Genomic DNA, 23,594 nt, shown 5'->3' with positions numbered 1-23,594 from the left:
ATAAAAGGAAATCATGATCTAGCGTAATTCTGCTCAATTTCGTCCTGCCACAATTTACCAGCGATGATACCAGGCAACCTAGTTCCAAAACAAACCTTGTACCCCGTCTGCCCGTCATCACTGATGAGTAACACTGTTCTGAGGCATTACTATCCAACTGTTCTGAGGTCTATTATTCAAAGTTAACTGTCATGGTGGTTGAGTCCTGTTCGTTGCCGTCATCGTAAAGATGGTTATTCACCTCTTGCCCACGATGACGAGATCTACAACACCAGCTCCACTCCCCAGCGATGCACGATCCTAAGCGACGCAAGCATCCATGACGCCATAAGGCCTTCACACTGGTCCAGACCAAGCTAGCTATAGCGATGAAAGCAGAGAGAACGCAATCACTTTTCGTGTACCTAGTTGCCAGAACGTATTTTTTATCATATTCTGATTTTAAAAGCTACAAGGCCAGAGAACCAAAATTCAATGCCTAACAATTTTTTTTTTTTAATATACTGAGAATCCTTGCGTCAGCTGCAAGGCCGTTGAGATGCAACAGGTAGATGGAAAGAAATTCTTACCGATGACAAAAACGATGATACTGAGGTTCATCAGCACAAGAAAAACAGAAAGGAAATCCTTCCTTTTCTCGCTGGATTGAGCATCCTCGCTTGGCATAAGAAGCAGCGTCGCAGCCAACAGGTTCAGGAAGATGGTACCAAGCGAGCACATCTGCAGACGATGCTCGGCAGCATCCTTCATGGGTTTGACGTAAGCGTGCAGGAGCAGAAAGCCCACCGAAATGACTATGGTGGCGAACATGGTAAAATGATCGTCAGGCCCGTACAGAAGCACAAAAAGCGTCTGGACGATCTTGCGGGCCAGCTCCAGAATTTCCCAGTACCAGAAATTTGGCTTGTAATTCTCGCACAAGAAACTCTCCCAATTGAATTCAGCATGGCATGGTTCCGAGTGTAGGAAAAGTTCGTCATCTGTCTCATCAGGCACGTTGTTTATGTAACTGGCGACACGACCGGCATCCAAACGACATCGACTACCCGCATCGAGCAAAGGCTGATCCTCACTTTCCTGTCTACCACTGACAGCCCTGGTCTTTTTCCGTTTTCTGATGTTCCACCACAAGAGGAGAAACAACACTAAGGGAAACCCAACAACGTAGAAGAGGGAGGCCTCAGCTAAGTAGTTGAACTGAACATGCCGCTGCTCTTTGCAATCGATCGAGTAATCGGCTCGAAGTCTGGTCACATTGAGGGTGTTGTTTTCATCCACGTAGAAGACGTGACACCCAGAGGGCAATAATGTGAGAATAACACTAGACAGGCTGGGGTAGGAAATAAAGAGCAGTATCACCACAAACAAGTAACACCTCTGCTTGGTCTGCAACATAAGAGCGTTTTGTTCCGCACGCGGAATTGTCTTTGCTTTCAGGTAACACATCTTGGAGCTGTAAAAACACCAGCCACCAAGAAGAACAAACGCCACAAAAATGATACCTGCCAAGAACTCAATGTAAATATTAGGATACGTGAAGTTGGGGACATAACATCTGGGACTGATAAACATCCGCACGATGTCCACTTCCAACAGTCTAAAGAAAGAACCAACACTTGTTAATGTCTTCGGCCATGCAATTTCATCCAGCGCTGAGATTATCTCCCCCATGACCTGGTAAAAACCCAGTAGGATCTTCCCTCGAGCAAGCAGCAGGCTGACGGCAGACCGACCGTTTCTTCGGACCTTGCGCGCCTGCCAAGCTATGATGATGACAATCAGAGCAATAGCCACGCATACAGCAATGACTTCAAACAAGAACCACCACCATTTGGGACACTCGAAGCATTGATCCAACCACGAGTAATAGTACGGACTGCATTGGGAGCAAAGCCACCCCGTATAGCCTTCCTTGCATGTTGCATTGATACCACCCAGAACAGCATTCACGCACGACTCATTGCGAGGACATTTATGCACTTTGGGTAACACACCCCCAAATCGGAAATTGCTTGTGTTGTCATATCTGGAATCTTCAGTGCACACATTTTTGACAAATCGCTCGTAGGAAATGTAGTTGTCATCCGATAAACCCCATTCCCAGGTCCACCAGAAGCCAGGCAGGAGGTGTTGGTACTCTTCTGAGCAGTTGACTCCTTCGGTTGGACACGGATGGCATTCACCGAACCGGTCAGTACGGTAGAAACCATCCAGACATGGACAGGCGCGGAAGCCAGCGTGAAGGCTCTTATTGGTACCCGTAGGACACACCGTGCAATTCGTAGGACTGATACCAGGGTGCGCCTGGGGCGTGACATAGGTGCCATTGTTGCATCGTTGACAGTTGATAGCTTGAGGTGAGTCAATCACTTGCCCCGCCTTGGTTTGGTAAAAGCCGCCTGAATTGCCGGGACAAAACGAAAATTCGAGACAAAATCGATTAAGCGATATGACAGAAACACAATGGGGATAAACCACAAAGTAATATTTTAACCGGGATGGGCCATTGGATCCTCCACCCCCATATTTGTTTGTGGTGAGGACACAAAACATTTTCTAACTTTCCAACCGGCGAAATGTATTAAATAACACTAAAAACGAAAACGAACAGCGCCCCATCCCGACGTATTGTACACGTGCCTGTTTGCATTGAAGGTGTGCATGTTGTATCATGACCCCTCCCTCCCCCCCCCCCCCCCGCCCTAGTTCCATGGGGTGTCAAGATGCCCTGCCCCTCCTTTTTTTACATGACTGGGAAATAGAGCCTGAAATTCCACCACCTGCTAGCTGGCTTCCGGATCCTCAGCCTTCGAATAGAAAACATTTGCGTGCAAAAAAACTATAAAATTTGCAATTATTTTAGGTACATTGATTACTTTAACGAAATTCGCCCTCGAAAAAGGCCTTTGTTCAAAGATGACATTTTATCAAATAATTGTGTAGTGGTCATTCGGTGAAAAGTGAAAGTTAAAATGGAGATTAAAATGTCTTGAAATTACAATTGTTTGGAATAAATTTGAAGGACTTATTACCATTTACAAGAACATATACAATCAATGCTGTAGTCTTGGTCAACGGTATAGAAAACAGTCAACGGTAAACGGTCAGCGGTAAACGCTAGGCGGCATATCGTTTTGAAGTGTATTAAAAATACAGCGCAAACAGTGACCTTATGCGGCCACTTTTTGATGCAAATCATTTGGATCCCGACGAACGCCTTGGTCCAATCATCCGCGAAAGCTTTTTTTTTTTCTTCTTTATTTTGCGTTAGATTTCCATTGCAAGATCTAATACGCGAATACAGATAAGTGTAGGCGGGTCTAATATGTGGAGTTTGCAATCACACCTTGGTAAATCTCGACGTCATCAAATTATTTGCAGCTGTTTGCCCTTTGCGAACATGTGAGAAACCACATGTTTTTGTGCATTAACGCTGTGTGTAATGTGAGACATCGACACACAATGTTTAAACAGTACATGTCTCAACAGTATATATGCAAGTTTCCACCACGCAACAATCGACCAATAAGAAAACGACTTTTTAAGGTCAGCTTAGGCTATTAACATAATGAGCAACAACCCCAAAACCTCATATGGTCGATTGGAACAAGGCGTTCGTCTGGATCCATATAATTTGCATTAAATAGTAGCCGCATGAGGCCGCTGTTTGCGCTGAATAATGCACTGCATAACAAGGATATGCCGCCGATCGTAACACCGCGTAGGGACGAATAATGACGAACGCCTCGACCAAGGTTATCACTGTTGATAAGGACTGCATTCAAACCAGCCCGACTAATCTAGAACCCATCAGCTGTAAGTAGGTAAATCTTCTAGTCCTTATACATTTTCGTTCTCACGCAAGTACTGGAGACCTAGGAACGAAAATTTCGGATGTGAAAGGTGGTAAGTAAAATTCGTTTTAAGCGATCTCGATGTTATTTCTTAACATTTTTCCTTGAGGAATACCAAGATAAAATTCCAACATGAATGTTTTGGGGATGATTACGATTATAAATCACAGCAGGTGAAAGGGCAGCCCAGTGGTACATGCTCATAGGCGGGCCGTGTACGGGGTCCGGAAGCTTGCCGCGTGATCTTTTACTTTCAGTCTTCCCCAATACCGCCACTCGCCGGCATGGATTTACACCACTGCTTTTGTCTATACTTGGACTTGGTAGGTCTTAACACAATGCGCTGCAATGACTTTCCCCATTTTCTTCTATGGCTTACAAGGATCAGAAAATTTGCAGTCTCCTTGATGCCGTGTTTTAATAGAATTTTTTATTTTGAGCTTGTCTGTCATAATAATGGGCTGTTTTACCTGGCGGGCAGTCAAAACAATTGTTTTCACTCCAAAAGGCTCCGTACGTGCCCTGTGGACAGGGCGTGCACCTATACTGATTAGCAGTTTCGCCACACCTAAATCCCGACTTGCTTAATATCAAGGACATGTCTCTCGCCACCAGTATTGGCTGGGCGAATCCATCACCAACCAATTCGCTGAGAAAGCAACGGTAAAAAGAGTCGGTTAGCATCATTGTAGTGAAACTCGGTGTGGAGTCAAGGTTCAGGGGTGATGATTCGATCACATCAAATTTATTAGTCGTCTATGCTCCCATTCATCACAAAAAACCTAGTAATCAAATACATTAAAAATAAATCAATATAAACTCACATAACTTCACATACATGTGCACGTATCCCATTAATCACAATACATGTGTGTACAAGTAATAAATTAACCCTAGAAAATTACATAGTCCAACCCAGATACAAAGAACTCCATTGCAAATACAACGGCCTTCCCACATTAACATACATGTATGACATGTGACCTCTGACCCGGTCGGCGTCTTGGAAATTACACTTTCATTGATAGTAAAACCCCCAAAATAACATGAAAATAATTCAATTTGTTCCATACCAGCCAGTGCACGGGCTCCAGGGCTGTCTCTCCTTCCTCTGATGTCTAAATGTACATCCCAGCCATCGGCTGTCAGGCTAAATTGGTCTGATAATAGTTGCTAAAGCAAGCTTTCTGCAGCTGTCAGAAACGCAGACCTCGGAGACAGTGCCCGCCAAACCCGCTTACGTAAACAGTTGTTTAGTATTAAGGCGCACACGATAAAAACATCATCTGCTCTATCCTACATTCACATATTTTACAATAACAGACATTTACTTCTGAGAATACAGCACTTCATGAGAGATAGAACCCCTTAGTTATCTATTATCGTCAAAATATCCCCTTACTTGGCTGATGAACGTACTATTTCTATATCCTCATAACCCCTCAACAAATTCGCGGAAGTTTGACCAGTTAACTTAAACAGCGCCCTCATTTGACCTTATGGGCAAAGCAAATAAACTATTTCTAATCACTACATCTCTCCCCTTCTTTTGATGATCTACTCCTGGAGATCAATTTAGGAAAACACTTTTTTAAAAACAGCAATAAAATGGGATCAGTTAACAAGAAAACATAATGCGACCAATCTGGCTCTGTTTACATACATTGTTATAACTCTAAAACCATACTATCTATTGAGCTGTCTGACCCATCATTTTAACGCTCATTACATTTTCTTTCATTAAAGCACAAAAATGTTAATTTTGGCAGGGTATAACTTAAACGGCCCTCCGTCGTGACGGGTCTCATATACAATATAAATATACCCTTCTTTCCAAAATCTTAACTGAACTTTTATAGCAATACTTTGAGTTAGGACAAACACATCGTCACTCCTAGCAACGTCAAACAAGTTACTATAATCACAGAATCCTGAATTCAAAAAACTTGATCAACTGTCTGAGGGTTCTCTCATAGTGAGCCATGCCTGCAGGGTTCAGATGCACACCATCCAGGATGTACTCAGGGTTCTTTAAGGCCCGGTGTTTCCACACCCACCATCTATCTTCTACAAATGTGGAACCCTCCAACAACCTGTTAAATGCTTCAACCCTTGCATTAAATTCATCAAGTGAGACTTGTGAGCTTCGCATGGCCCCAGTGCGGGCCAGCACAGGCAAAAATACAATAGCCTCAGGTTTGATATTCCACCTAGGAAATTCGTTAATAAGATTGCATAAGGAGGCATGCACCATCCCAGGTTGATTTTCTCTTGCACAGAGATCATTAGTTCCTAAGTCGAGGACCAGCACCTTTGGTGATATCATACCAAGTGGTCTCAAATATCGTCGAGGGTTTTTCTCTATTCGGTCTATAGTGAGACCCCCTTCCCCCAGACACTTAATCTCGTACGTTCCACCTGACAAAGCTACATAAAAAGATCCTCTCCTTTTATTAAGGCGTTTAACAAAACTATGTCCAAATAGCACAAAACTCATAGTAAATACAACATGAATAAAAAGGAGAGCCAACCTGGACCCCTACATATAGGAAATATACCAGTTAACTAACTTAACTCTGTCATCTGACATAGTGAAAATAAAGCTGCGACGACATCGTACGAATGAGCAGCGCTGGATCTGGTCGGTCTTAAGAGAACCGGATACCCCAGCCTTCTCCCAAAACGTTCCAGACCCCCAGCGACACCCATCCACCAACTGATGTCGTCACCTCACAGTAAACACAAGATTCTATCAAATTCAAAGCAATGCTGACCGGGGAAGTCGACATGGGTTTCGGTGTACCCCCTTTGTCACCCTTTCGGATCTTCTTAGTGGAACAGAAGAGCTTGAGCCAGTGACTTGAGCTGGCTCCCCTACTTTTCCACTCCCTACTTCCCTAGAGCCATTAGCTGGAGGCCGGCCTGGCAAGCAACCCGTGTCAGACACAACATCACATAATGAATCCTCCTCGGACTCTTCCCCACTGTCAGACTCCGGTTCTGCTAAAGGGTCTAGTAGTAAATATTTCCTATTTACTGTCTTCTGTTCGCCTCCCTTAGCCGGTCGAATGGAACACACATCCCCTTGCTGATTTACCCATACCACGATATACGGATCGCTCTCGTATTTATTTTGAATTTTGTGACGGCCCCCAAATGCACATCTGCGCATGAGTACCTGCGAGCCTGGTACAACTGGTTTCACTGCTGTGCGCCCCCTAGCATCATATGCTGCCTTGTTTTGACTTGCCCTCTTAGCAACTTTATCCCCCACAATTTCCGAGGCACGGTTCAACATCTGAGATTGCTCCCTAACAAATTCTTGTCCCCAATCTGAGTCAGTTCTGCCCAACATTTGATCCAGAGGGATCAGTGGTTCTCTTCCGAACATCAGGGTATACGGTTCAATGCCAGTTGCTGTATGGGGGGTAGCATTATATACAAAAACTAAATGGGAAACAAGGTCAGGCCATTTGTGCCTGTCTTGCTCATCGAGGGATTTAATCAATCCGAACAGTGTACGATTAAAACGCTCTGCTTGCGCGTTTCCCTCCGGATGATAGGGTGTGGTACGGGATTTTCTAATCCCGTACAATGAACATAATTCCCTCACGATTTCTCCCTCAAAATTGCGTCCCTGATCGCTGTGAAGTCTACTGGGTATCCCAAATTTGGTGAACCACTGGTCCCTAAGGACTTTCGCTACAGTAACAGCCAACTGGTCCCTACAGGGTGCAGCCTGTGAAAACTTGGTATAAACATCCGTCATGATGAGGATGTCTTCGTAGCCCCCACGGCCCCTGTCCACTTTGACAAAATCCACCGCCAATATTTCGAGTGGTCGGAATGCCATTAGATGCCTCATTGGGACTCTAGGTTGCGGCTGTGAAGCCTTAGCAATTATACACAGTCTGCAGCGGCTTACATGACGACGGACATCTGCCGTCATTCGAGGCCAGTACACTCTCCTCCTCAGTAAAGAGCAGGTACGGGTCACCCCTTGGTGACCCCAGCCATCATGACAACCTTTCATTATCCTAAGCTGCAGACATTTGGGTAGGAGAATTTGGAAAATCTCCCCAAGTACAGGGTCCATCACCCTCCGGCACAGAACACCATTCCTTTCAACAAACCTAGGCCACTGTCCAAGCCACAGTTTCAACTCTGGTGAAGTAGTAAACTCACAAGGCATTACCTCTCCCGGGGTCCACCTTTTGTCCCACAGTTCCCACACCAACCCCAGCTCTGGGTCATCCCTTTGGAGGGATGCCATTTGTTCCGATGACCACGACGGAAACAACCCTGGGGGACCAGCAGTTCCTGGAGGAGCGTCTCCACCAGACTGCGTAACAGTGGCTGCATTTGCAGCAACATGGACTGGAACTGCACAAGAGTGGACCTTGCTCTGCATGACTGTCTCTACCTCTGCAGTGCTCTGACTAGGATAGCGACTAAGCGCGTCCGCGCACCGGTTACTACGACCCGAGCGAAACTTCACATCGAAATTGAATGCAGCTAATTGCGCCACCCAGCGCAATTCACTTGCCCCTAACTTGGCGGTTTGCAGATGTGCGAGTGGATTATTGTCTGTGAGTATGGTAAAGGGCACCCCCAAGAGATGGTCCCTAAACTTATCCACGACAGCCCACTTTAGAGCCAGTAATTCTAATTTGAATGAGCTATAGTCTGGGTAATTAGCCTCCGCCCCCCTCAGACCACGGCTGGCATATGCAACAGGGTGTCTTTTTCCTTCTAAATCGTCTTGTGCCAAACATGCACCCAAACCCTGTAGAGAAGCATCAACTTCGAGAACAAATGCACGTGAGAAATCTGGATATGCAAGCACTGGGGCCTGAGTGAGGGCCAACTTGAGCGAGTCAAAGGCTCCCTGTGCTTCAGTGCTCCACTCAAACTTTCGGACACTTTTCCGCACTTTCCCTTTACACTGAACTGGAGGTATTATTGCATGTAGCGGTGCTGCCAAACGGGAGAAGTTTAGGACGAATCTCCTATAGTACCCTGCAAGCCCCAAAAAGGATCGCAACTGCTCTGCATTCTGTGGCACAGGCCAGTCCCTAATCTTTTGGATTTTGTCATTGTCCACCAATATTCCCTGGCTGTTTACCACATGGCCCAAAAATGAAACATGATCCTGGAGAAACTGACATTTCTTGCCCTTTATTTTCAACCCAAACTCCCCAATGCGTGTGAACACCTTGTCCAACCTTTGAAGGTGCTCTTCAAAAGTGGACGAGTACACAAGTATATCATCCAAGTAAATGAGGAGCTCTGACAAGTTCATGTCCCCAAGACACATCTCCATCACTCGTTGGAACGTTCCAGGGGCATTGACTAGCCCGAATGGCATACGGGTAAACTCGAACAGTCCGAAAGGTACCCTGAATGCAGTCTTCTCCACGCACTTGGGATCCATAACTACCTGGTGGTAGCCATGAGCCAAATCCATGGAGGAGAAATACTTGGCACCTTGGAGTGCCTCCAGGGACTCTTCTATGCGGGGGAGGGGGAACGAATCGCGCACCGTTTTTGCATTTAAGCGCCTGTAATCAATGCATAATCGCAGGCTCCCATCTTTTTTTCGAACAAGTACAATCGGGCTCGCATATGGGCTCGCACTGCGCTTTATGATGCCCTGATCTAGTAGTCGTTGCAGGAATTCCCTCACTTCCTGCAAATCCCTGGGTGGAATCCTACGGTAAGGCTGGCCAATGGGTATGTTGTCTACAGTACGAATTACATGAGGTATCGTATCACAACAGCCTACATCATACTGGTGTTTAGAGAATTTTGTGTCATGTTTCTGCACTAGCCGCACCAACTGCTCTTTCTGATTTTCATCCAAACTACAAGAAGCAAAGGTTAATCCTGGGGGTAACTGGTATTGGGTTCCATCCCTAAACACAAAAGTCTCTTGTGAGGAAGGTTCTGATGTGTCCACTGACACATCAGACTTGGGCGTGGGCCCAACCTCAACATGGTCACTACCTACGTCTTCAACCAAAACTTCATGCACAGATACCTGTAATGCACTTATCTCTTCCTCCAGCCCAATTTGTTCAGAGGATACCACAGTAGCTTGTGCCAACTTTGTGTGGGGAGGAATAACCAATGCCTGGGTCCCAAGATTAGCAACTAGAATATTTACAAAGCGACCATCAGTAATCCCACAAGAATTGTATACCCTAAGGGTTGGGGAAACGTTTGTTGTTCCTTCGCTCCCCTCATTTATTTCTCCACTCTCTGTCAAATGACTATCCACAAGAATCATTTTGTCTCTGAAATCCTCAACTGGGGCTCTAATCTGGCATTTAATGGTTTGCACCTGCCTGGGAGGGACAGTCATTTGTTGCCCACGAGTGCGCACAGACACCGGTTTCTTTGATCCCTTATTAAATTTGTGTCGATCTTGATCACGTGGTTCTCTTGCGAGACGGTACCACTGCAGAGCAACACTCAAAGCTTCTGCATCTTGCACTTTTGAGTCAATCGCTATGCCCCTCAACAGTTCTAGTACATTACAACCGATTAGTACCGGGCTCTTCCGGCCCCCCACCCCACACTGTGATGGGTCTCTCACAACTAGGAAATGTGCCATTACTGTGTGGTTATGCACCACCATTGGGACCTCCACATATCCCTCCACAGGCAGCTCTAAGTGACCTACCCCATATACCCGCAGGTACCGGCCCACTGGTTCGGGCCCACTCATCTTATCCGACAAATGTTTGCTAAAAAAAGATGAGCTCATAAGGGAGGTTTCAGCTCCTGTATCTAGTATACAAGTTACCGGAACTCCAGCCAAAGTCACATTAACTGAAGGGCTTTTATGTACCAGGCGAGTAAGAAGTTCATTTACCGAATGCTCAGACAATTCTCCCCTTTCACAATGCACATTGTCCCCAGGTGAGGCCATTTCAGAGACTCCCTCCATCACTTGGCCTACAGTGATGGAGGACTTGTGTTTAACTCACCACTAACCGTGGATTTATCACATGGTGACCCCACACCATCCGATTGCCCCTGTCCCCCAGAGGACTTACTGCTAGCTGTCAAACTTTGGCCACTACCACCGAATCTACAATTAGCCTTGATATGCCCAGGGCGCTTGCATCTGAAACACACCACGCGCCGTCCCCCTTGACCAACATTAAATGGTTTTGGATCTGACCCTTTGATCACATGTTCCATCAAGGTTGTGAGCTGTTCTTGTTGTTTTAGAATCTGTTCCTGTTGATCCCTAATGCACTTCATCATTTCTGTTTGCTGTTGCATCACTTTTTGAAACTGCCCCCCACTAGGAGTACGAACGGCCACGCCCTCCACTGATACCTCAACTACATCATTAGCACAATTCAAACCCCCCTGATTTTCCTCATCAGGATCATCAAACGGTGCCACGCCCACTTGGCGTACCTGGCTTCGTTTGACCTTTGGCCTATCGATATCCCTGAATAGGTCTAAAGCAGCATCTCGCAGCGCACTGAAACTTTGCCCTGGTGTGGCCAACTCAAGACGTCGTAGCTCTAAGCGCATGCTTTGGTTCTTGGCCCCAGCTACAAACTGATTAATGAGGACTTTATCCTTAAGTCCCTTCAATCCTTCTTTTTCTCCCTCACTCCCAGCCTCGATTATACGATCATAAAGCCTAATAAGAGACCGTGAATAGTCCATGAGGGACTCATCTTCCAGTTGATGACGCTCATACAGTGACTTTTGCAACGATTGTACAGTTTCATCTGCCCCAAATTGTCTGTTAAGTAGCCTCATCAAGGCCTTATAATCGCCTTTCACTGACGGGTTACACTTAACCTCATCCCGGGCCAACCCCCCTAAGTGATTATAGACAACCTGCGCTTTTTCTTTGTCAGGGATATGGCATTGTTGACAATATATATCAACCTCATCAATCCACTCAAGAATGGTAGGATCCCCTGCCCTACTTGGACGGCCATTAAACCTAGCTAATTTAATCGCTCGTTGTGTGGTTGGCTTATGATTTGACTTGATGGCCTCAGTCAGGCCTGCAACAAGGCGCTCAACCAGGCCAGCCTCCGCCTCAGCCATAGCACAAGAAACGCGGTACACAAAACCCCACAAGGAAAATCCAAGGTCAGCCTAAAATATTTCTACAATCAACACGGCTAAATTAAACTAGGTCCAATTAACTGGCAGATTACCCAATATTTTCAACCGATAATGCACTGGCTGGCTTTTGTTTTTGTTTCTTCAGTTATCACGACCACTTACTGCTGGCAACCTAATCTACAATGTAACTACTGATTTACATTTAAACTGTACGAGTAAACATGACACAGTCCATGCGTATGACTCCAAACTGCCTACCGCAACCACTGTCTGTAGTTCCCTTGCAGACTCCCTGGTAGTGGTACTGTTACGGCATCCGTCCACGTTGCCTCCCCAGCAAACGCATGTAATTCCCCGCAGTTCTCCTACGCTAGGCTCAGGTCACCGTCCACCCGTTCAGTCAGTCAGGTCATTAAGTCAGCACTCAGCACCCCATCCGTGTTACCAATTTTGTAGTGAAACTCGGTGTGGAGTCAAGGTTCAGGGGTGATGATTCGATCACATCAAATTTATTAGTCGTCTATGCTCCCATTCATCACAAAAAACCTAGTAATCAAATACATTAAAAATAAATCAATATAAACTCACATAACTTCACATACATGTGCACGTATCCCATTAATCACAATACATGTGTGTACAAGTAATAAATTAACCCTAGAAAATTACATAGTCCAACCCAGATACAAAGAACTCCATTGCAAATACAACGGCCTTCCCACATTAACATACATGTATGACATGTGACCTCTGACCCGGTCGGCGTCTTGGAAATTACACTTTCATTGATAGTAAAACCCCCAAAATAACATGAAAATAATTCAATTTGTTCCATACCAGCCAGTGCACGGGCTCCAGGGCTGTCTCTCCTTCCTCTGATGTCTAAATGTACATCCCAGCCATCGGCTGTCAGGCTAAATTGGTCTGATAATAGTTGCTAAAGCAAGCTTTCTGCAGCTGTCAGAAACGCAGACCTCGGAGACAGTGCCCGCCAAACCCGCTTACGTAAACAGTTGTTTAGTATTAAGGCGCACACGATAAAAACATCATCTGCTCTATCCTACATTCACATATTTTACAATAACAGACATTTACTTCTGAGAATACAGCACTTCATGAGAGATAGAACCCCTTAGTTATCTATTATCGTCAAAATATCCCCTTACTTGGCTGATGAACGTACTATTTCTATATCCTCATAACCCCTCAACAAATTCGCGGAAGTTTGACCAGTTAACTTAAACAGCGCCCTCATTTGACCTTATGGGCAAAGCAAATAAACTATTTCTAATCACTACATCATTATCAGTTTTTGAGTGACCAGATTGGAGCATAGACATATAAACAAATACTAGACGCATTTTCTTGCAAAACCGGCAAATGAAACCACAGAAGTACATGTACAATTCACTCCAGTATTATGACACTACGTTGAAATGGACTGCTTCTGAAAAGGGAAGTATATTTAATCTCACAAATAGATCGCCTTTCAAGTTGACTAACCACGTGTTACTTTAACATGAATGAAGAGAAGTAAATGTAAATTAATGATTAATAAAGGATTGGACTTGAAATAACGCCGAACATTGCTTGTTGAAAAAAAAATCTAAATTTAATTTAACAAAAATCAAAGGATGACGTCATCCTGACAGCACTTTATACTTGCTACTACAAAGACAGGTTATGTCAAGTACCCAGCAAGTTTCATGACAATCTGATGACAAAGCATATGTCCTTCAAATTGACGTCATGATAACGAAACACAAAAGTCCCAATATTAGTATGACATACCAACCATACATCAGACAGGTTTTTGAAAAAATGTTGTTTTGTTAAGTAGATATCTTGAAACAAATGTTAACAGGTAATTATTCATATATTACTTTGTGATGACGTCATCATGAAGAGACTTCAATTTTGACATATAACACATGTAAGTCAGGAGATATTGCATGCCAAAAATGTAACTTAACGTGGCTTCTGATGACGTCAACACGACGTCATGATTCAGCATACAACTTCAGAATTTGGTCTAAGTATGTGTTGAAGTTTGTGTTGCAGTTTGAAGTGAATCGGATTGAAAAAATATTTCATGTCAAATTTTGCGTCAAATCAATGCTGATCTAAAACAGCTTCCTTTCGATATATCTACAAACTTTGAGATCAATCGGTTCAATAGTTCTATAAGACTGTAAAAAAAAGAAATTTTTAATTTGTTACATGATTCCTGATGATGTCATGATGACATAATTTTTCGGCAAACATCTTCGGATGACAGTTATATAAATGAATGTTTTAATTATACAAAGTGATTGGATTAATTGTAGTCCTAAAGAATTTTCAGAATGAAAACGTATACAAAACATATTGGAAAAAAAGTGGGGAAATATATCTTATCAAAAACAAAAGCTGTTCCTAATTGTAATACTCACATTTTGAGGTCATTTCTGTTTGTGACTGGTGCAAACTCCAAAATGTTCTCGATTGCTCTGAAGAGAATAAAAACAGGAATACGATCTGTCGAAACGGGACGTGCCGATTGCATCTGTACGGCTTCTCGAGTGTCTGGTTTTAATACTGTTTTATGTTTACTTTTGAGCCGCATGTAACGGCTGCTTCATGGACCAATGCATTCTTAAGTGTTTATTTGTGTTTTGCACACGTTTATATGACAACTTGTTAATGGAAGCATTTTTTGACTTTAGATGAGGTCATAAGAGGCTAAAAAGTTGGGCAGGCAAAGGCGCCCACTTGGGCGTTTTTTGAAACAATATAAATTGTATTTTTATCTTAAATTTGTGTTGTAATAATTATTTGTTGAATGTTTTTACTCGGCCTGTAGGTGGTGATTATTTGCTGTTTGCTGAAAGAAATAAATACATCTTAAAAATCTATCAAAACGCCCGATTAAACCCAACAGCCTAACTTAAACTTCTATTAATACGATCATTATTTAGTCCGGTGGACCTTTGACCTAAAGTTGTTTTGAATCTACCAATTGTTTGTCTTGCTAGGAACTAGTGGGTGTCTATAGTTCTGAAGACGTCATACTAAGGTAATCGAGCAAGGAGAAAGTTATATTTTTCCAAGACTGTCTTTCCTTGAGCAGAAACTTGAAATTGACTTACACGTAACAGGAGTTACCCAGATCCTGCCAGACAGAATTGGAAACGTTCTTCAAGTGACTGTCGTACATTGATCTGAAAAAAAAAGTAATACATACTTCAATTTAATGTCTTTCTAATCAGGGAATGTCTCAGAAAATATTTATCTGCCCGATTGACATCGTAAGGTTGGAAGGTTGGAGCTTTAATACTCACACATGTTGCAGAGTGTGGTTCATTGTCGCAAATGGCCGCTCCCCTATCGACAAAAGTTGAGTCTGGAATATGTACCTAATATTCAAATAATCAAGAATTACTTTAATTAATTTGTGTAGAATGTAGTGCATTGGGAAAAACACTGGTGTTCAAGATAAATGAAGCTTTAAGTTTGTTTATGGTGTAAATCGAGGACACACACGTGCAACATCATCGGTGAATCGATGAAAGGGACCAAATCGAGGACGACATCGACTAATAAACGTGTACAAAACCAATGAGAGCTGTTGCGAAAAAGCTAAGGTACAAACAAAGGAAAAGGGAATAAGAACAAAAGAAAATCCTAAATTCACACCATAAACAAACGTGTGTGTCTGTGTTTCTGTATACCCATGTGTATCGTCTATTTGAAAATATTTCAAAGCTTTGCTTTTTCAAGTTTGATCTACAAATAACGATTCCCGATGTTTAGATGTCAAGATGACAAGATGTGTATACTCACAGGTGTGTCAGTTTGGTCTCATAAAAGAGCCAGTCCACTAACTCGGTGATTGGGTTGTCAAATATCATCCTAAAATGGAAAATATTGGAATTTAAATGTTGAATAGGCCTACTGGGCCCAAGTTCATAGAACTGCTTAACAGTAGGCAGAACAAGTTGTGCTTACTGTAGCAGAAATTCATGGCGCGGATGAGCTAGCGGTTGCGCGCCCGTGGAGGTTTCTATTGTTGCGTCACTGATTTAACGTTCCTCAGGCGTTAAGCGTGCTTCTGCTGTTCTTACTTTTTACGGTGTCTATGAAATAGATGGCGGCTCGGTTAGCAGAAAATCAGCTGTTAAGCAGTGCTATGAAATTGGGCCCAACTAGTCAAGTCGAAGTTTAAAAGCTATCAAGCTTTTTGATATTGGATTTTTGCCCTTCGCCAACAATTTTGTTTATTTTATGTAATTTTCTATTTAAAGCTAGGTTCAAACAGTTGGATACGAAAAGGCAGTGGACGCATATGCAAAACAATTTAAACATTACGAATACCTGATACCTAATACACCTGTACGTTACACTTGCCAGAGCAGACCGCATTTTTTCCCATAGGCGGTGAAGCCATTCAGGAATGATTCGGTGTTTTGATGAGAATGTGTTCATTTATGAAAAAAAAACAATACCGTAAACTCCTATGATCCAGATCCCTAGTTCAGATCCCTTGGAAAACACAAAGTAAGTGTGTACGCACCTTGCAATGATTCCCTCGAAACTGCCAACCTCGTAATAACTCCTGGATAGTATCATTTCTTTCTGTGTCATGTTTCGATACAGCGATAGTAAATGAATGTATATTGTGTATTTGATGTTTTATTTGCAAGAATTTTGGTAAGGATGACAGGTGGATGTACCATTCAACATGGCGAATCAGATGGGACGACACATGGATGTTCAATGAGGCAAAGCCGAACATTTCATACGAATTTAGTCTTTTTCTTTTGCACTTGTTTCAAACTTTTTGTTTCAAAACAACACCTGAATAAATTCTCGTCATCTGTTTGGTCTGTGCCACCAGTAGTGTGACCGGGCAGTAGAACATTTCTTTGCCGCGAACTGAGCGTAGTAGAACTTCTATTTTTGCGGCGCAGCTGGGTCGTGGATTGGGACAAATAGCATGTAGTCAGTGACGTGATCAACAATCAGATGACGGGGTTTATTCAGGAATGAACAAAAACAATCGCCACAGGAACTGTCTCGACGGGAACAGTTGCTATAGCAACGAGCCGATAGTGACGTCACGGCATACAGCGACGTATAGGTAAGGTATTAGCCAGGTAAAATCTTCATTTTTGGAACTTGCGAATATAAATGAAAGCAATGACATGAATTAAATACCAGTCTGCTAAGATTAATCATTTAGAATTTGTGATTAACCATACCTTAGTGTTTTAAACCACATTTCAAAAAAGTGAGGCTTGGAACGCATAACTATAGTCTGGCATCATCGTATTCAACAGTTTACAATCTATACAATATATTCAGGGAACCCGATCAAAAACGGCTTCCTTGTGCATAAGGTATATTGAAGAACGAACTTGACTTACAGTTCTTTCAGCGAGCGAAGTCCCGCAAACACCTTATCATGCAGGACACTGATTTGGTTCCGCTGTAAGTAGAGATATCGGAGCACAGTCTGCGACCGGAAAAGTCCAGTTGGAATATAAGTCAGTTGATTGGACGACAAATCCCTAAAAGCAAACATAAATAACTAAAAGTAAGAAACTGTCGTCAGCATAACATTATTGAACCCTGCTCTAAATCATTCAGAGCATTCAATAAAGGATAGAGTAAAAGCTGATTTACTTTATTTTACACAGGCGAGTATTTAAAAAACATCATTCACACGTTAAACAACATTTTCGTTGAAAAGTTTCCAATGCCGTCCACTCGCGTTGCAAAGAAATTCGTCAAATCATAAACAACACTTGTTTTGCAATGTCAATGTAACGTAAGCATCATCGTCATAATGCCGACAGTTACTTTGCTTTTCAGAATATCTGGAAAACATACCTCATTAGAGTCTTTATTTTAAAAAATATCTGATACGTTGATACACTTACAGAGTATACACTGTTATGTTGTGAAACGCATCCTCTGGAAGGCCTCGTGAGTCGATTTTGTTCTGCGAAAGTTTACTAAAATCGATGATCAAAAATTATTATCAACAATGTTTTTTGCCAATATATTTTTATTTTCTTTCTGGTGTTTTAGGTGTTATTGATATATTTTATGTGTTGTATATTTTTTTTTATTATGTTTTATGGATCCCAAAATGGGCTATGTTATGTGCTATCCCAGATGTATTGCTATGTGCATCATAATGTTACTATTGATATTAAACAAAGCCGAATCGAAATTCATTGTGTTTTGGGTATTTCAGAGAATTCGCACACTTTTTTGTCTCTGATAGTCTGAAGCAATAGCCATATTCTAACAACAGCCTAGATCCGATAAAATAAACTCTTTTTTTTGTTTTAAAAAGGGGGAATGGAAGTACACTTACAACATTCCGACTTTTGTCGAATTTTCAAACATGTTATTTGGGAGAAAAGTAAGCTGGTTTCCTTCAAGTCTTCTGCAAAAGGAAGAAAGAAAGAATGAGTGAATGAATGAATGGTTGAATGGATCTTAATGTGACCCGGGTTCCTGGCCAGTACTATGACCCGTGACTTTAATGAGTGTGGGGGTGCGCGTCAGAGTTGTAACCAAGTCATTTTTTTCCCAAGTCCAGTCAAGTCCAAGTCAAATTTTAGCAAGTCAAGTCAAGTCTCAAGTCCACTTTTTTTTTTCCAAGTCAGGTGAATTCTCGAGTCAATTGTTCACAAGTCAAGTCAAGTCAAGTCCCAAGTCAATTTTCTTAAGTTAAGTCTCGAGTCATTTAAAAAAAATATATTAGATGCACATACTACGTACGGGAACCAGTTTATGTGTTCGACGACGAAGCCGGAGTAGAGATTGGAATGGGTTTCATCAAAGCGTGCATTATGTAAGGAGATTTTAAAAAACAATCACACTTTCTAAACATGTTCTCTTAAACACCTTATTTGTATCTAAAGGGTCTAAAAACGCATTTTGATATAATATTTTCAAACTTGTTCCGTCATGTTGAATGTTTGAAGGACGTCCGACATAATGTCCTTCCGAACGTTTTCGTTTAATGCACTTTGAGAATTCTTTTAGTTGTATGGTGGATTGGGGGTAGCAACCGTTTTCCAGTCGTTTAAACCCTAGTTGCATTTAGCACTCTTACGGTAAACCACTCAATGTATACTGTGCCTATGATCTCTATGGAATGACCGCTCTCAACCTCGTGCCCCGTGGGTATGATCTTGCAGCGCCATGTTGTTTCCCATCATGCCTTGCGCGATCGTAACCCCTGGGGTGCGTTTTGGCGGTCATAACCAAGAAATGGTTCGGTTGTTTCTTGTCGGTGAATTTCTTCAGCAATTTTAATTGGGTTAAAATTACGCATGATCATGTAGTACTCAAATCCTAAAAACAATTAACCAAAGAGAAACCACCGAACCAATTCTTGGTTATGACCGCCAAAACGCACCCCTGGAATTGTGTAATATAAATGTGCCAAAATACGGTACATTATAATTAGGGCTGCAGTTTATCCGTTTTACGTGCCGACGCCGTCTTTAAAATGTTAAAAGTTGTGATTTTGAAGAATCAATCCTTTCAAGCACAACGTTTGGACGTTTTGTTAATTAGCAAAGATTTGTATTAAATGTACGTACCCCTTTCGTGCCTTTACCACCACAGATACAGGGTTTTTTTTAGCGAAAAACGCGGCTGACATAATCCATATCGTACAGGCATCGCGACTTTTGAATCCTAATCTTTTGTTTCGTACATGCAAAGCACGCGAGCGCATTATGGGGGCGCCCGGCGTGCAATCTTCAAAATGCTTGTTCCCGCTACCGCACACCGCGCGCGCAGCAACACAATGTTGTACTATACCGTTAGCCCTAACGACCCTTGCGTGTGCTTTGTGTGCATGTACGTACGCCCCACACTCTCTTCCGCAAACAGCCGTACAGTAAGTCGAGGCGGAAGATAGCCTTGACGCAACCGTGTATGCTGAATATGATAATTAGTACGCGCTATGGTAAATAGTCTTCTCTCATTGGATAACGGCTGACAAAAAAATGAATATTTATTAATTGCATAATACGACGAAAGGTTTATAAACCCAACCAGACGGCCTGTGGAAACAATAATTATTGTAAAACACCCCCTTAAAATCTTAAATAATAGTAGAATAATATTTTTAAAGTTACACATAATTTGGGTCGTAAATGAAATGAAAAGGATGAAAAATTAGACCTTCAAAAAACGGCAAACGGTACAAAACCGCACGCCGGCAAAAACGATGTCACCATGCACAGAGGCCACGTTGGGGGCCGTCCACTGTAGGCACCGGCCCGGCTGGCGCCATTCAGTGAGACACGCTGCGCTTTCACGTTCAGCGGCAAAAAACTTTAAAGCGCTCACACTATTCAGTATATCTACCGTTGACTTTTTTGGGGGGGGGGGATTTCTTCTAAGCTGTCAAGGGGATATGGGAAAAAATATCTCACCTTCAGCAAACTTATTCTGTAAGACTGATTTTAACTTGTATGAACAACTTATAAGTTATATGTTGTATGTACGACTAATATATCGACAGGGTACGACATATTTCGTACAGGGTACGACTAATATCATCGACAGGGTACGACATATATGTCGACAGGGTATGACATATCAAACATATGACATAATGTCGACATGTGCCGGTACGACATATATGTCGTGCCTAAGTCGAGTCGACAGGGTACGATATATGTCGCGCATACGACAAAGTCGTATGTAAGTACGACTTAATATCTCGTGTGTACAAAATATGAATTGTAACCAGTGGTATGTTCGACTTGTTTGTCGATTATGTCGTACATACAACATATCTTGTGAGAACGACTTGTATCTCATGCGATTTACATCTACGACTTACATGTCGTACGTATGTCGTAGGTACGACATATGATTCATACGTACGCATTAAAATACATGTGTCGTACGTATGAGATGTATGTTGCACATGGTACGAATTCAGGGAGAGTTTTTTTTTCACCATGTACTTGACAGTTTCGTATATTTCCATCCCAAAGTCAATAGCTCGTTTCTTGCAGTTAATTCATACGGGTGCTTATAGATACGAGTTAACCTGCATTCGATTAAATGGGTACGATTTGGCCTGGGTCCGAGTTGACCTGTTCCCTAAATTCGCTGTCAGAATAGCACGGGCAGGTAGCGGCGAGATACTGAACGCTGTTGCACCGACAAAACGTCGGCGGACTGTCTTGAACTTAAAATTCTCAATACATTGGAAATAGTATCATTTTGAACAATTGTTCACTCATATAGCGGCATATCTCATTTGTTTGTAATAAAACTGGAGAAATTGTTTAAAATGGGTTTAAAATACCTGGACATACCATGGTTTGAGTGAACATACATGTACACGGTACATGTACGTGGTGTAGTAATTTGCGGGATCATGAATATGTATGTCGCGGGTCAAAGTTTACGGGCTTTGATTGGATATCGTGTAATATATGCGCATCAGAAATGTTCGGCCGATTTCGGTCGAAACTATAAAGAAACACATAAGAATTCGCTACGGTTGCGTCAAGGCTATCTTCTGCCTCGACTTACTGTACGGCTGTTTGCAGAAGTGTGTGTGGGGCGTACGTACATGCACACAAATCACACGCAAGGGTCGTTGAGGCTAACGGTATAGTACAACTAGTGATTGTGTCGCGGCGCGCGCGGTGTGCGGTAGCGGGAACAAGCTCGTATGGGAACAAACTGATAGCCTTGGTCAAGGCTATGTTCCACTTGTGCTCGCGGGATATACAACTGTACTAGAATGAATAACTTACAGGCTGTAGATTTCTTTTACTCCATGGAATGCACCTGGACAGATCCGCTGTAGTTTGTTGCTGTCGAAATAACTTAAAACATGTGAAAGAAATATTAAATTCTAATTGCTGCAAACGATAAATAGGCCTGAACATAAAGGTCGAAAAGCGGGAGAAAAAATGTCCTATGATGACGGACATGTTCATGTATGACGGACATGATATACATGTATAAGATCAGGACTAGGATCAGGTTTTGTGCGGGCGCCTACGATTCATCCTCCCATGGGTTGGTTGCCGGATGAGGACTTTGCTGGCGGGAAACTCTGGGTGTCGCAGGCAGTGCCCGGCCAGTCGCATCCGTCTCCATGCTATCTTGTTGCTCAACTTAGGAAGGTCGATCGCCCACCATGGAGTTGCTTGTTGGTCACCCTCTGTGTCCAGTTGACATTGAAGGCCATCTGGAGCATCCTGGTGTAACAGCCATCGAGAGACTTGGCCATGGACGTAGTGAGGGTCCAAGTTTCACACTCGTTAAGGAGGATTGTCTCGATTGCTACTAAGAAGATTCTCTTTTTAAGTCCCCTGGAGAGGTTGGAGTTCCAGATGTTGTTAATGACGTTGAGTTCTCTCCAGGCAAGACCTCTACTCACATTGATGTCCTTTTCCGAGCTCACCATTGGTGATCCGACGTGCTTTAAGTCGGAAACTCGTTTGAGTGGGGAACCTTTGATGGTCTTGAGTGGCTCACGGTCCTACGTTGTAGGACATCTACTCTGTCTTATTGGCTTTGAGGTGCCGCCCGACTTTGTTTCACTAGTCTCAGTTTCTACTCTTGACAAGGTAGGCCTGGGTATCTCTGATTTCGTCAGATAGCAGAGCGATGTCGTCGGCAAAGTCCAGATCAGATAGTATAAATGGACCAACCCTCTTTGACTTCCTTGGTGTTATGGTGAAGCCAAGCTCCTCATGGTCTCCAACTGCTTGCCGGAGGGCGTAATCAAGTACCATGACGAAGATGAAGGCTGCCAACGTGTCACCTTAATTGCAGGACCCCAGCCTGTAGCTCGAACACTTCGGTCTCACCATCTGGGGTGATCACTCTTGCCATGGTGCTGTTAGGTGGCCTCAATGGCTCGATGGATTGAAGACGGGATGCTACGGAAGCCCGTTAGGGCCAGGTACCTCGTTCTCCTTCACGGCAGAGCATTTCTTTTTCATGGCAGCTGGCCTCGCTTTCATATCATGTAACTCGCGACCGCGACTTAATTATGTTGCGGCCGCGACTTAATTAAATGGCGGCCGCGAGTTATTATGTCGCGGCGGCGACATAATTAAGTGACGGCCGCGAGTTAATAAGTTGTGGCACCGTGAAAAAGAAACGCTCCGACGTAAAAGAGAAAGAGGTACCCGGCCCTAACGGGCTTCCGTAGGATTTCGTATGCCTTTAGTATCTTGATCATTTCCCCCCCAATGAATAGAATCGAATGCTTTCTTGAAATCGATGAAGGTCAAGATAGTTGGTAGGTTGTTCTTCTTTACCTCCTCTATTATTCTCCGAACGGCCTGGATCTGTGCGACAGCTTCTCGCGAAAACTGTTCTGGTTGTATCTCAGCTTGGGGTCGATTGCCACCATTTTCCGGTTGAGGATCATCCGATTATAGAGCTTGGCTGAGATACAGATCAGACTGATGCCACGGTAAGTGTCGGTTTGTGGTAAGCGAGCCGGATTTCGGAACAGGATTTATGTTCAAAAGGGACCACTGTTCCCGCTTATCGCCCTTCATCAGCGCTGTGTTGCAAATGTTCAGCAGGATGCCATCCAGGTCACAGTTCTTTAACACCTCAGATGGGATCCCATCA

The 23,594-nt window shown here is 43.2% G+C and overlaps 1 protein-coding gene across 1 annotated transcript; it reads right to left on the bottom strand.

The window, feature by feature from the left end:
• Positions 1-97: 97 nt before the first annotated feature.
• Positions 98-22,100, bottom strand: LOC119732336. Its single transcript, XM_038205794.1, has 10 exons — positions 22,003-22,100; positions 18,325-18,396; positions 17,366-17,509; positions 15,783-15,851; positions 15,281-15,355; positions 15,089-15,160; positions 14,393-14,449; positions 4,325-4,503; positions 570-2,399; positions 98-360 (listed from the first exon to the last, which is right to left on the bottom strand). Exons 1-10 carry the CDS (start codon positions 22,098-22,100, stop codon positions 173-175), a joined length of 2,784 nt encoding a protein of 927 aa, XP_038061722.1. The 3' UTR covers positions 98-172.
• Between the last annotated feature and the right edge of the window lie 1,494 nt (positions 22,101-23,594).

This window comes from Patiria miniata, unplaced genomic scaffold (genome assembly GCF_015706575.1).
Source record: "Patiria miniata isolate m_02_andy unplaced genomic scaffold, ASM1570657v1 HiC_scaffold_24, whole genome shotgun sequence".
Classification (NCBI taxonomy): Eukaryota; Metazoa; Echinodermata; class Asteroidea; order Valvatida; family Asterinidae; genus Patiria; species Patiria miniata.
Note: the sequence above shows the minus strand (reverse complement) of the source record. Positions and strands in the feature narration are given on the sequence as shown.

What these genes read in the sequence shown, in the direction of transcription:
- LOC119732336 (XM_038205794.1), bottom strand. Translation starts at nt 22,100, where the DNA reads ATGGAGACGGATGCGACTGGCCGGGCACTGCCTGCGACACCCAGAGTT. An exon ending in AACCACACTCTGCAACATGT is followed by an intron (nt 15,161 to 15,280) that starts GTGAGTATTAAA and finishes TTTTTTTTTCAG; the next exon opens with ATCAATGTACGACAGTCACT. An exon ending in CTGGGTAACTCCTGTTACGT is followed by an intron (nt 14,450 to 15,088) that starts GTAAGTCAATTT and finishes TATTCTCTTCAG; the next exon opens with AGCAATCGAGAACATTTTGG.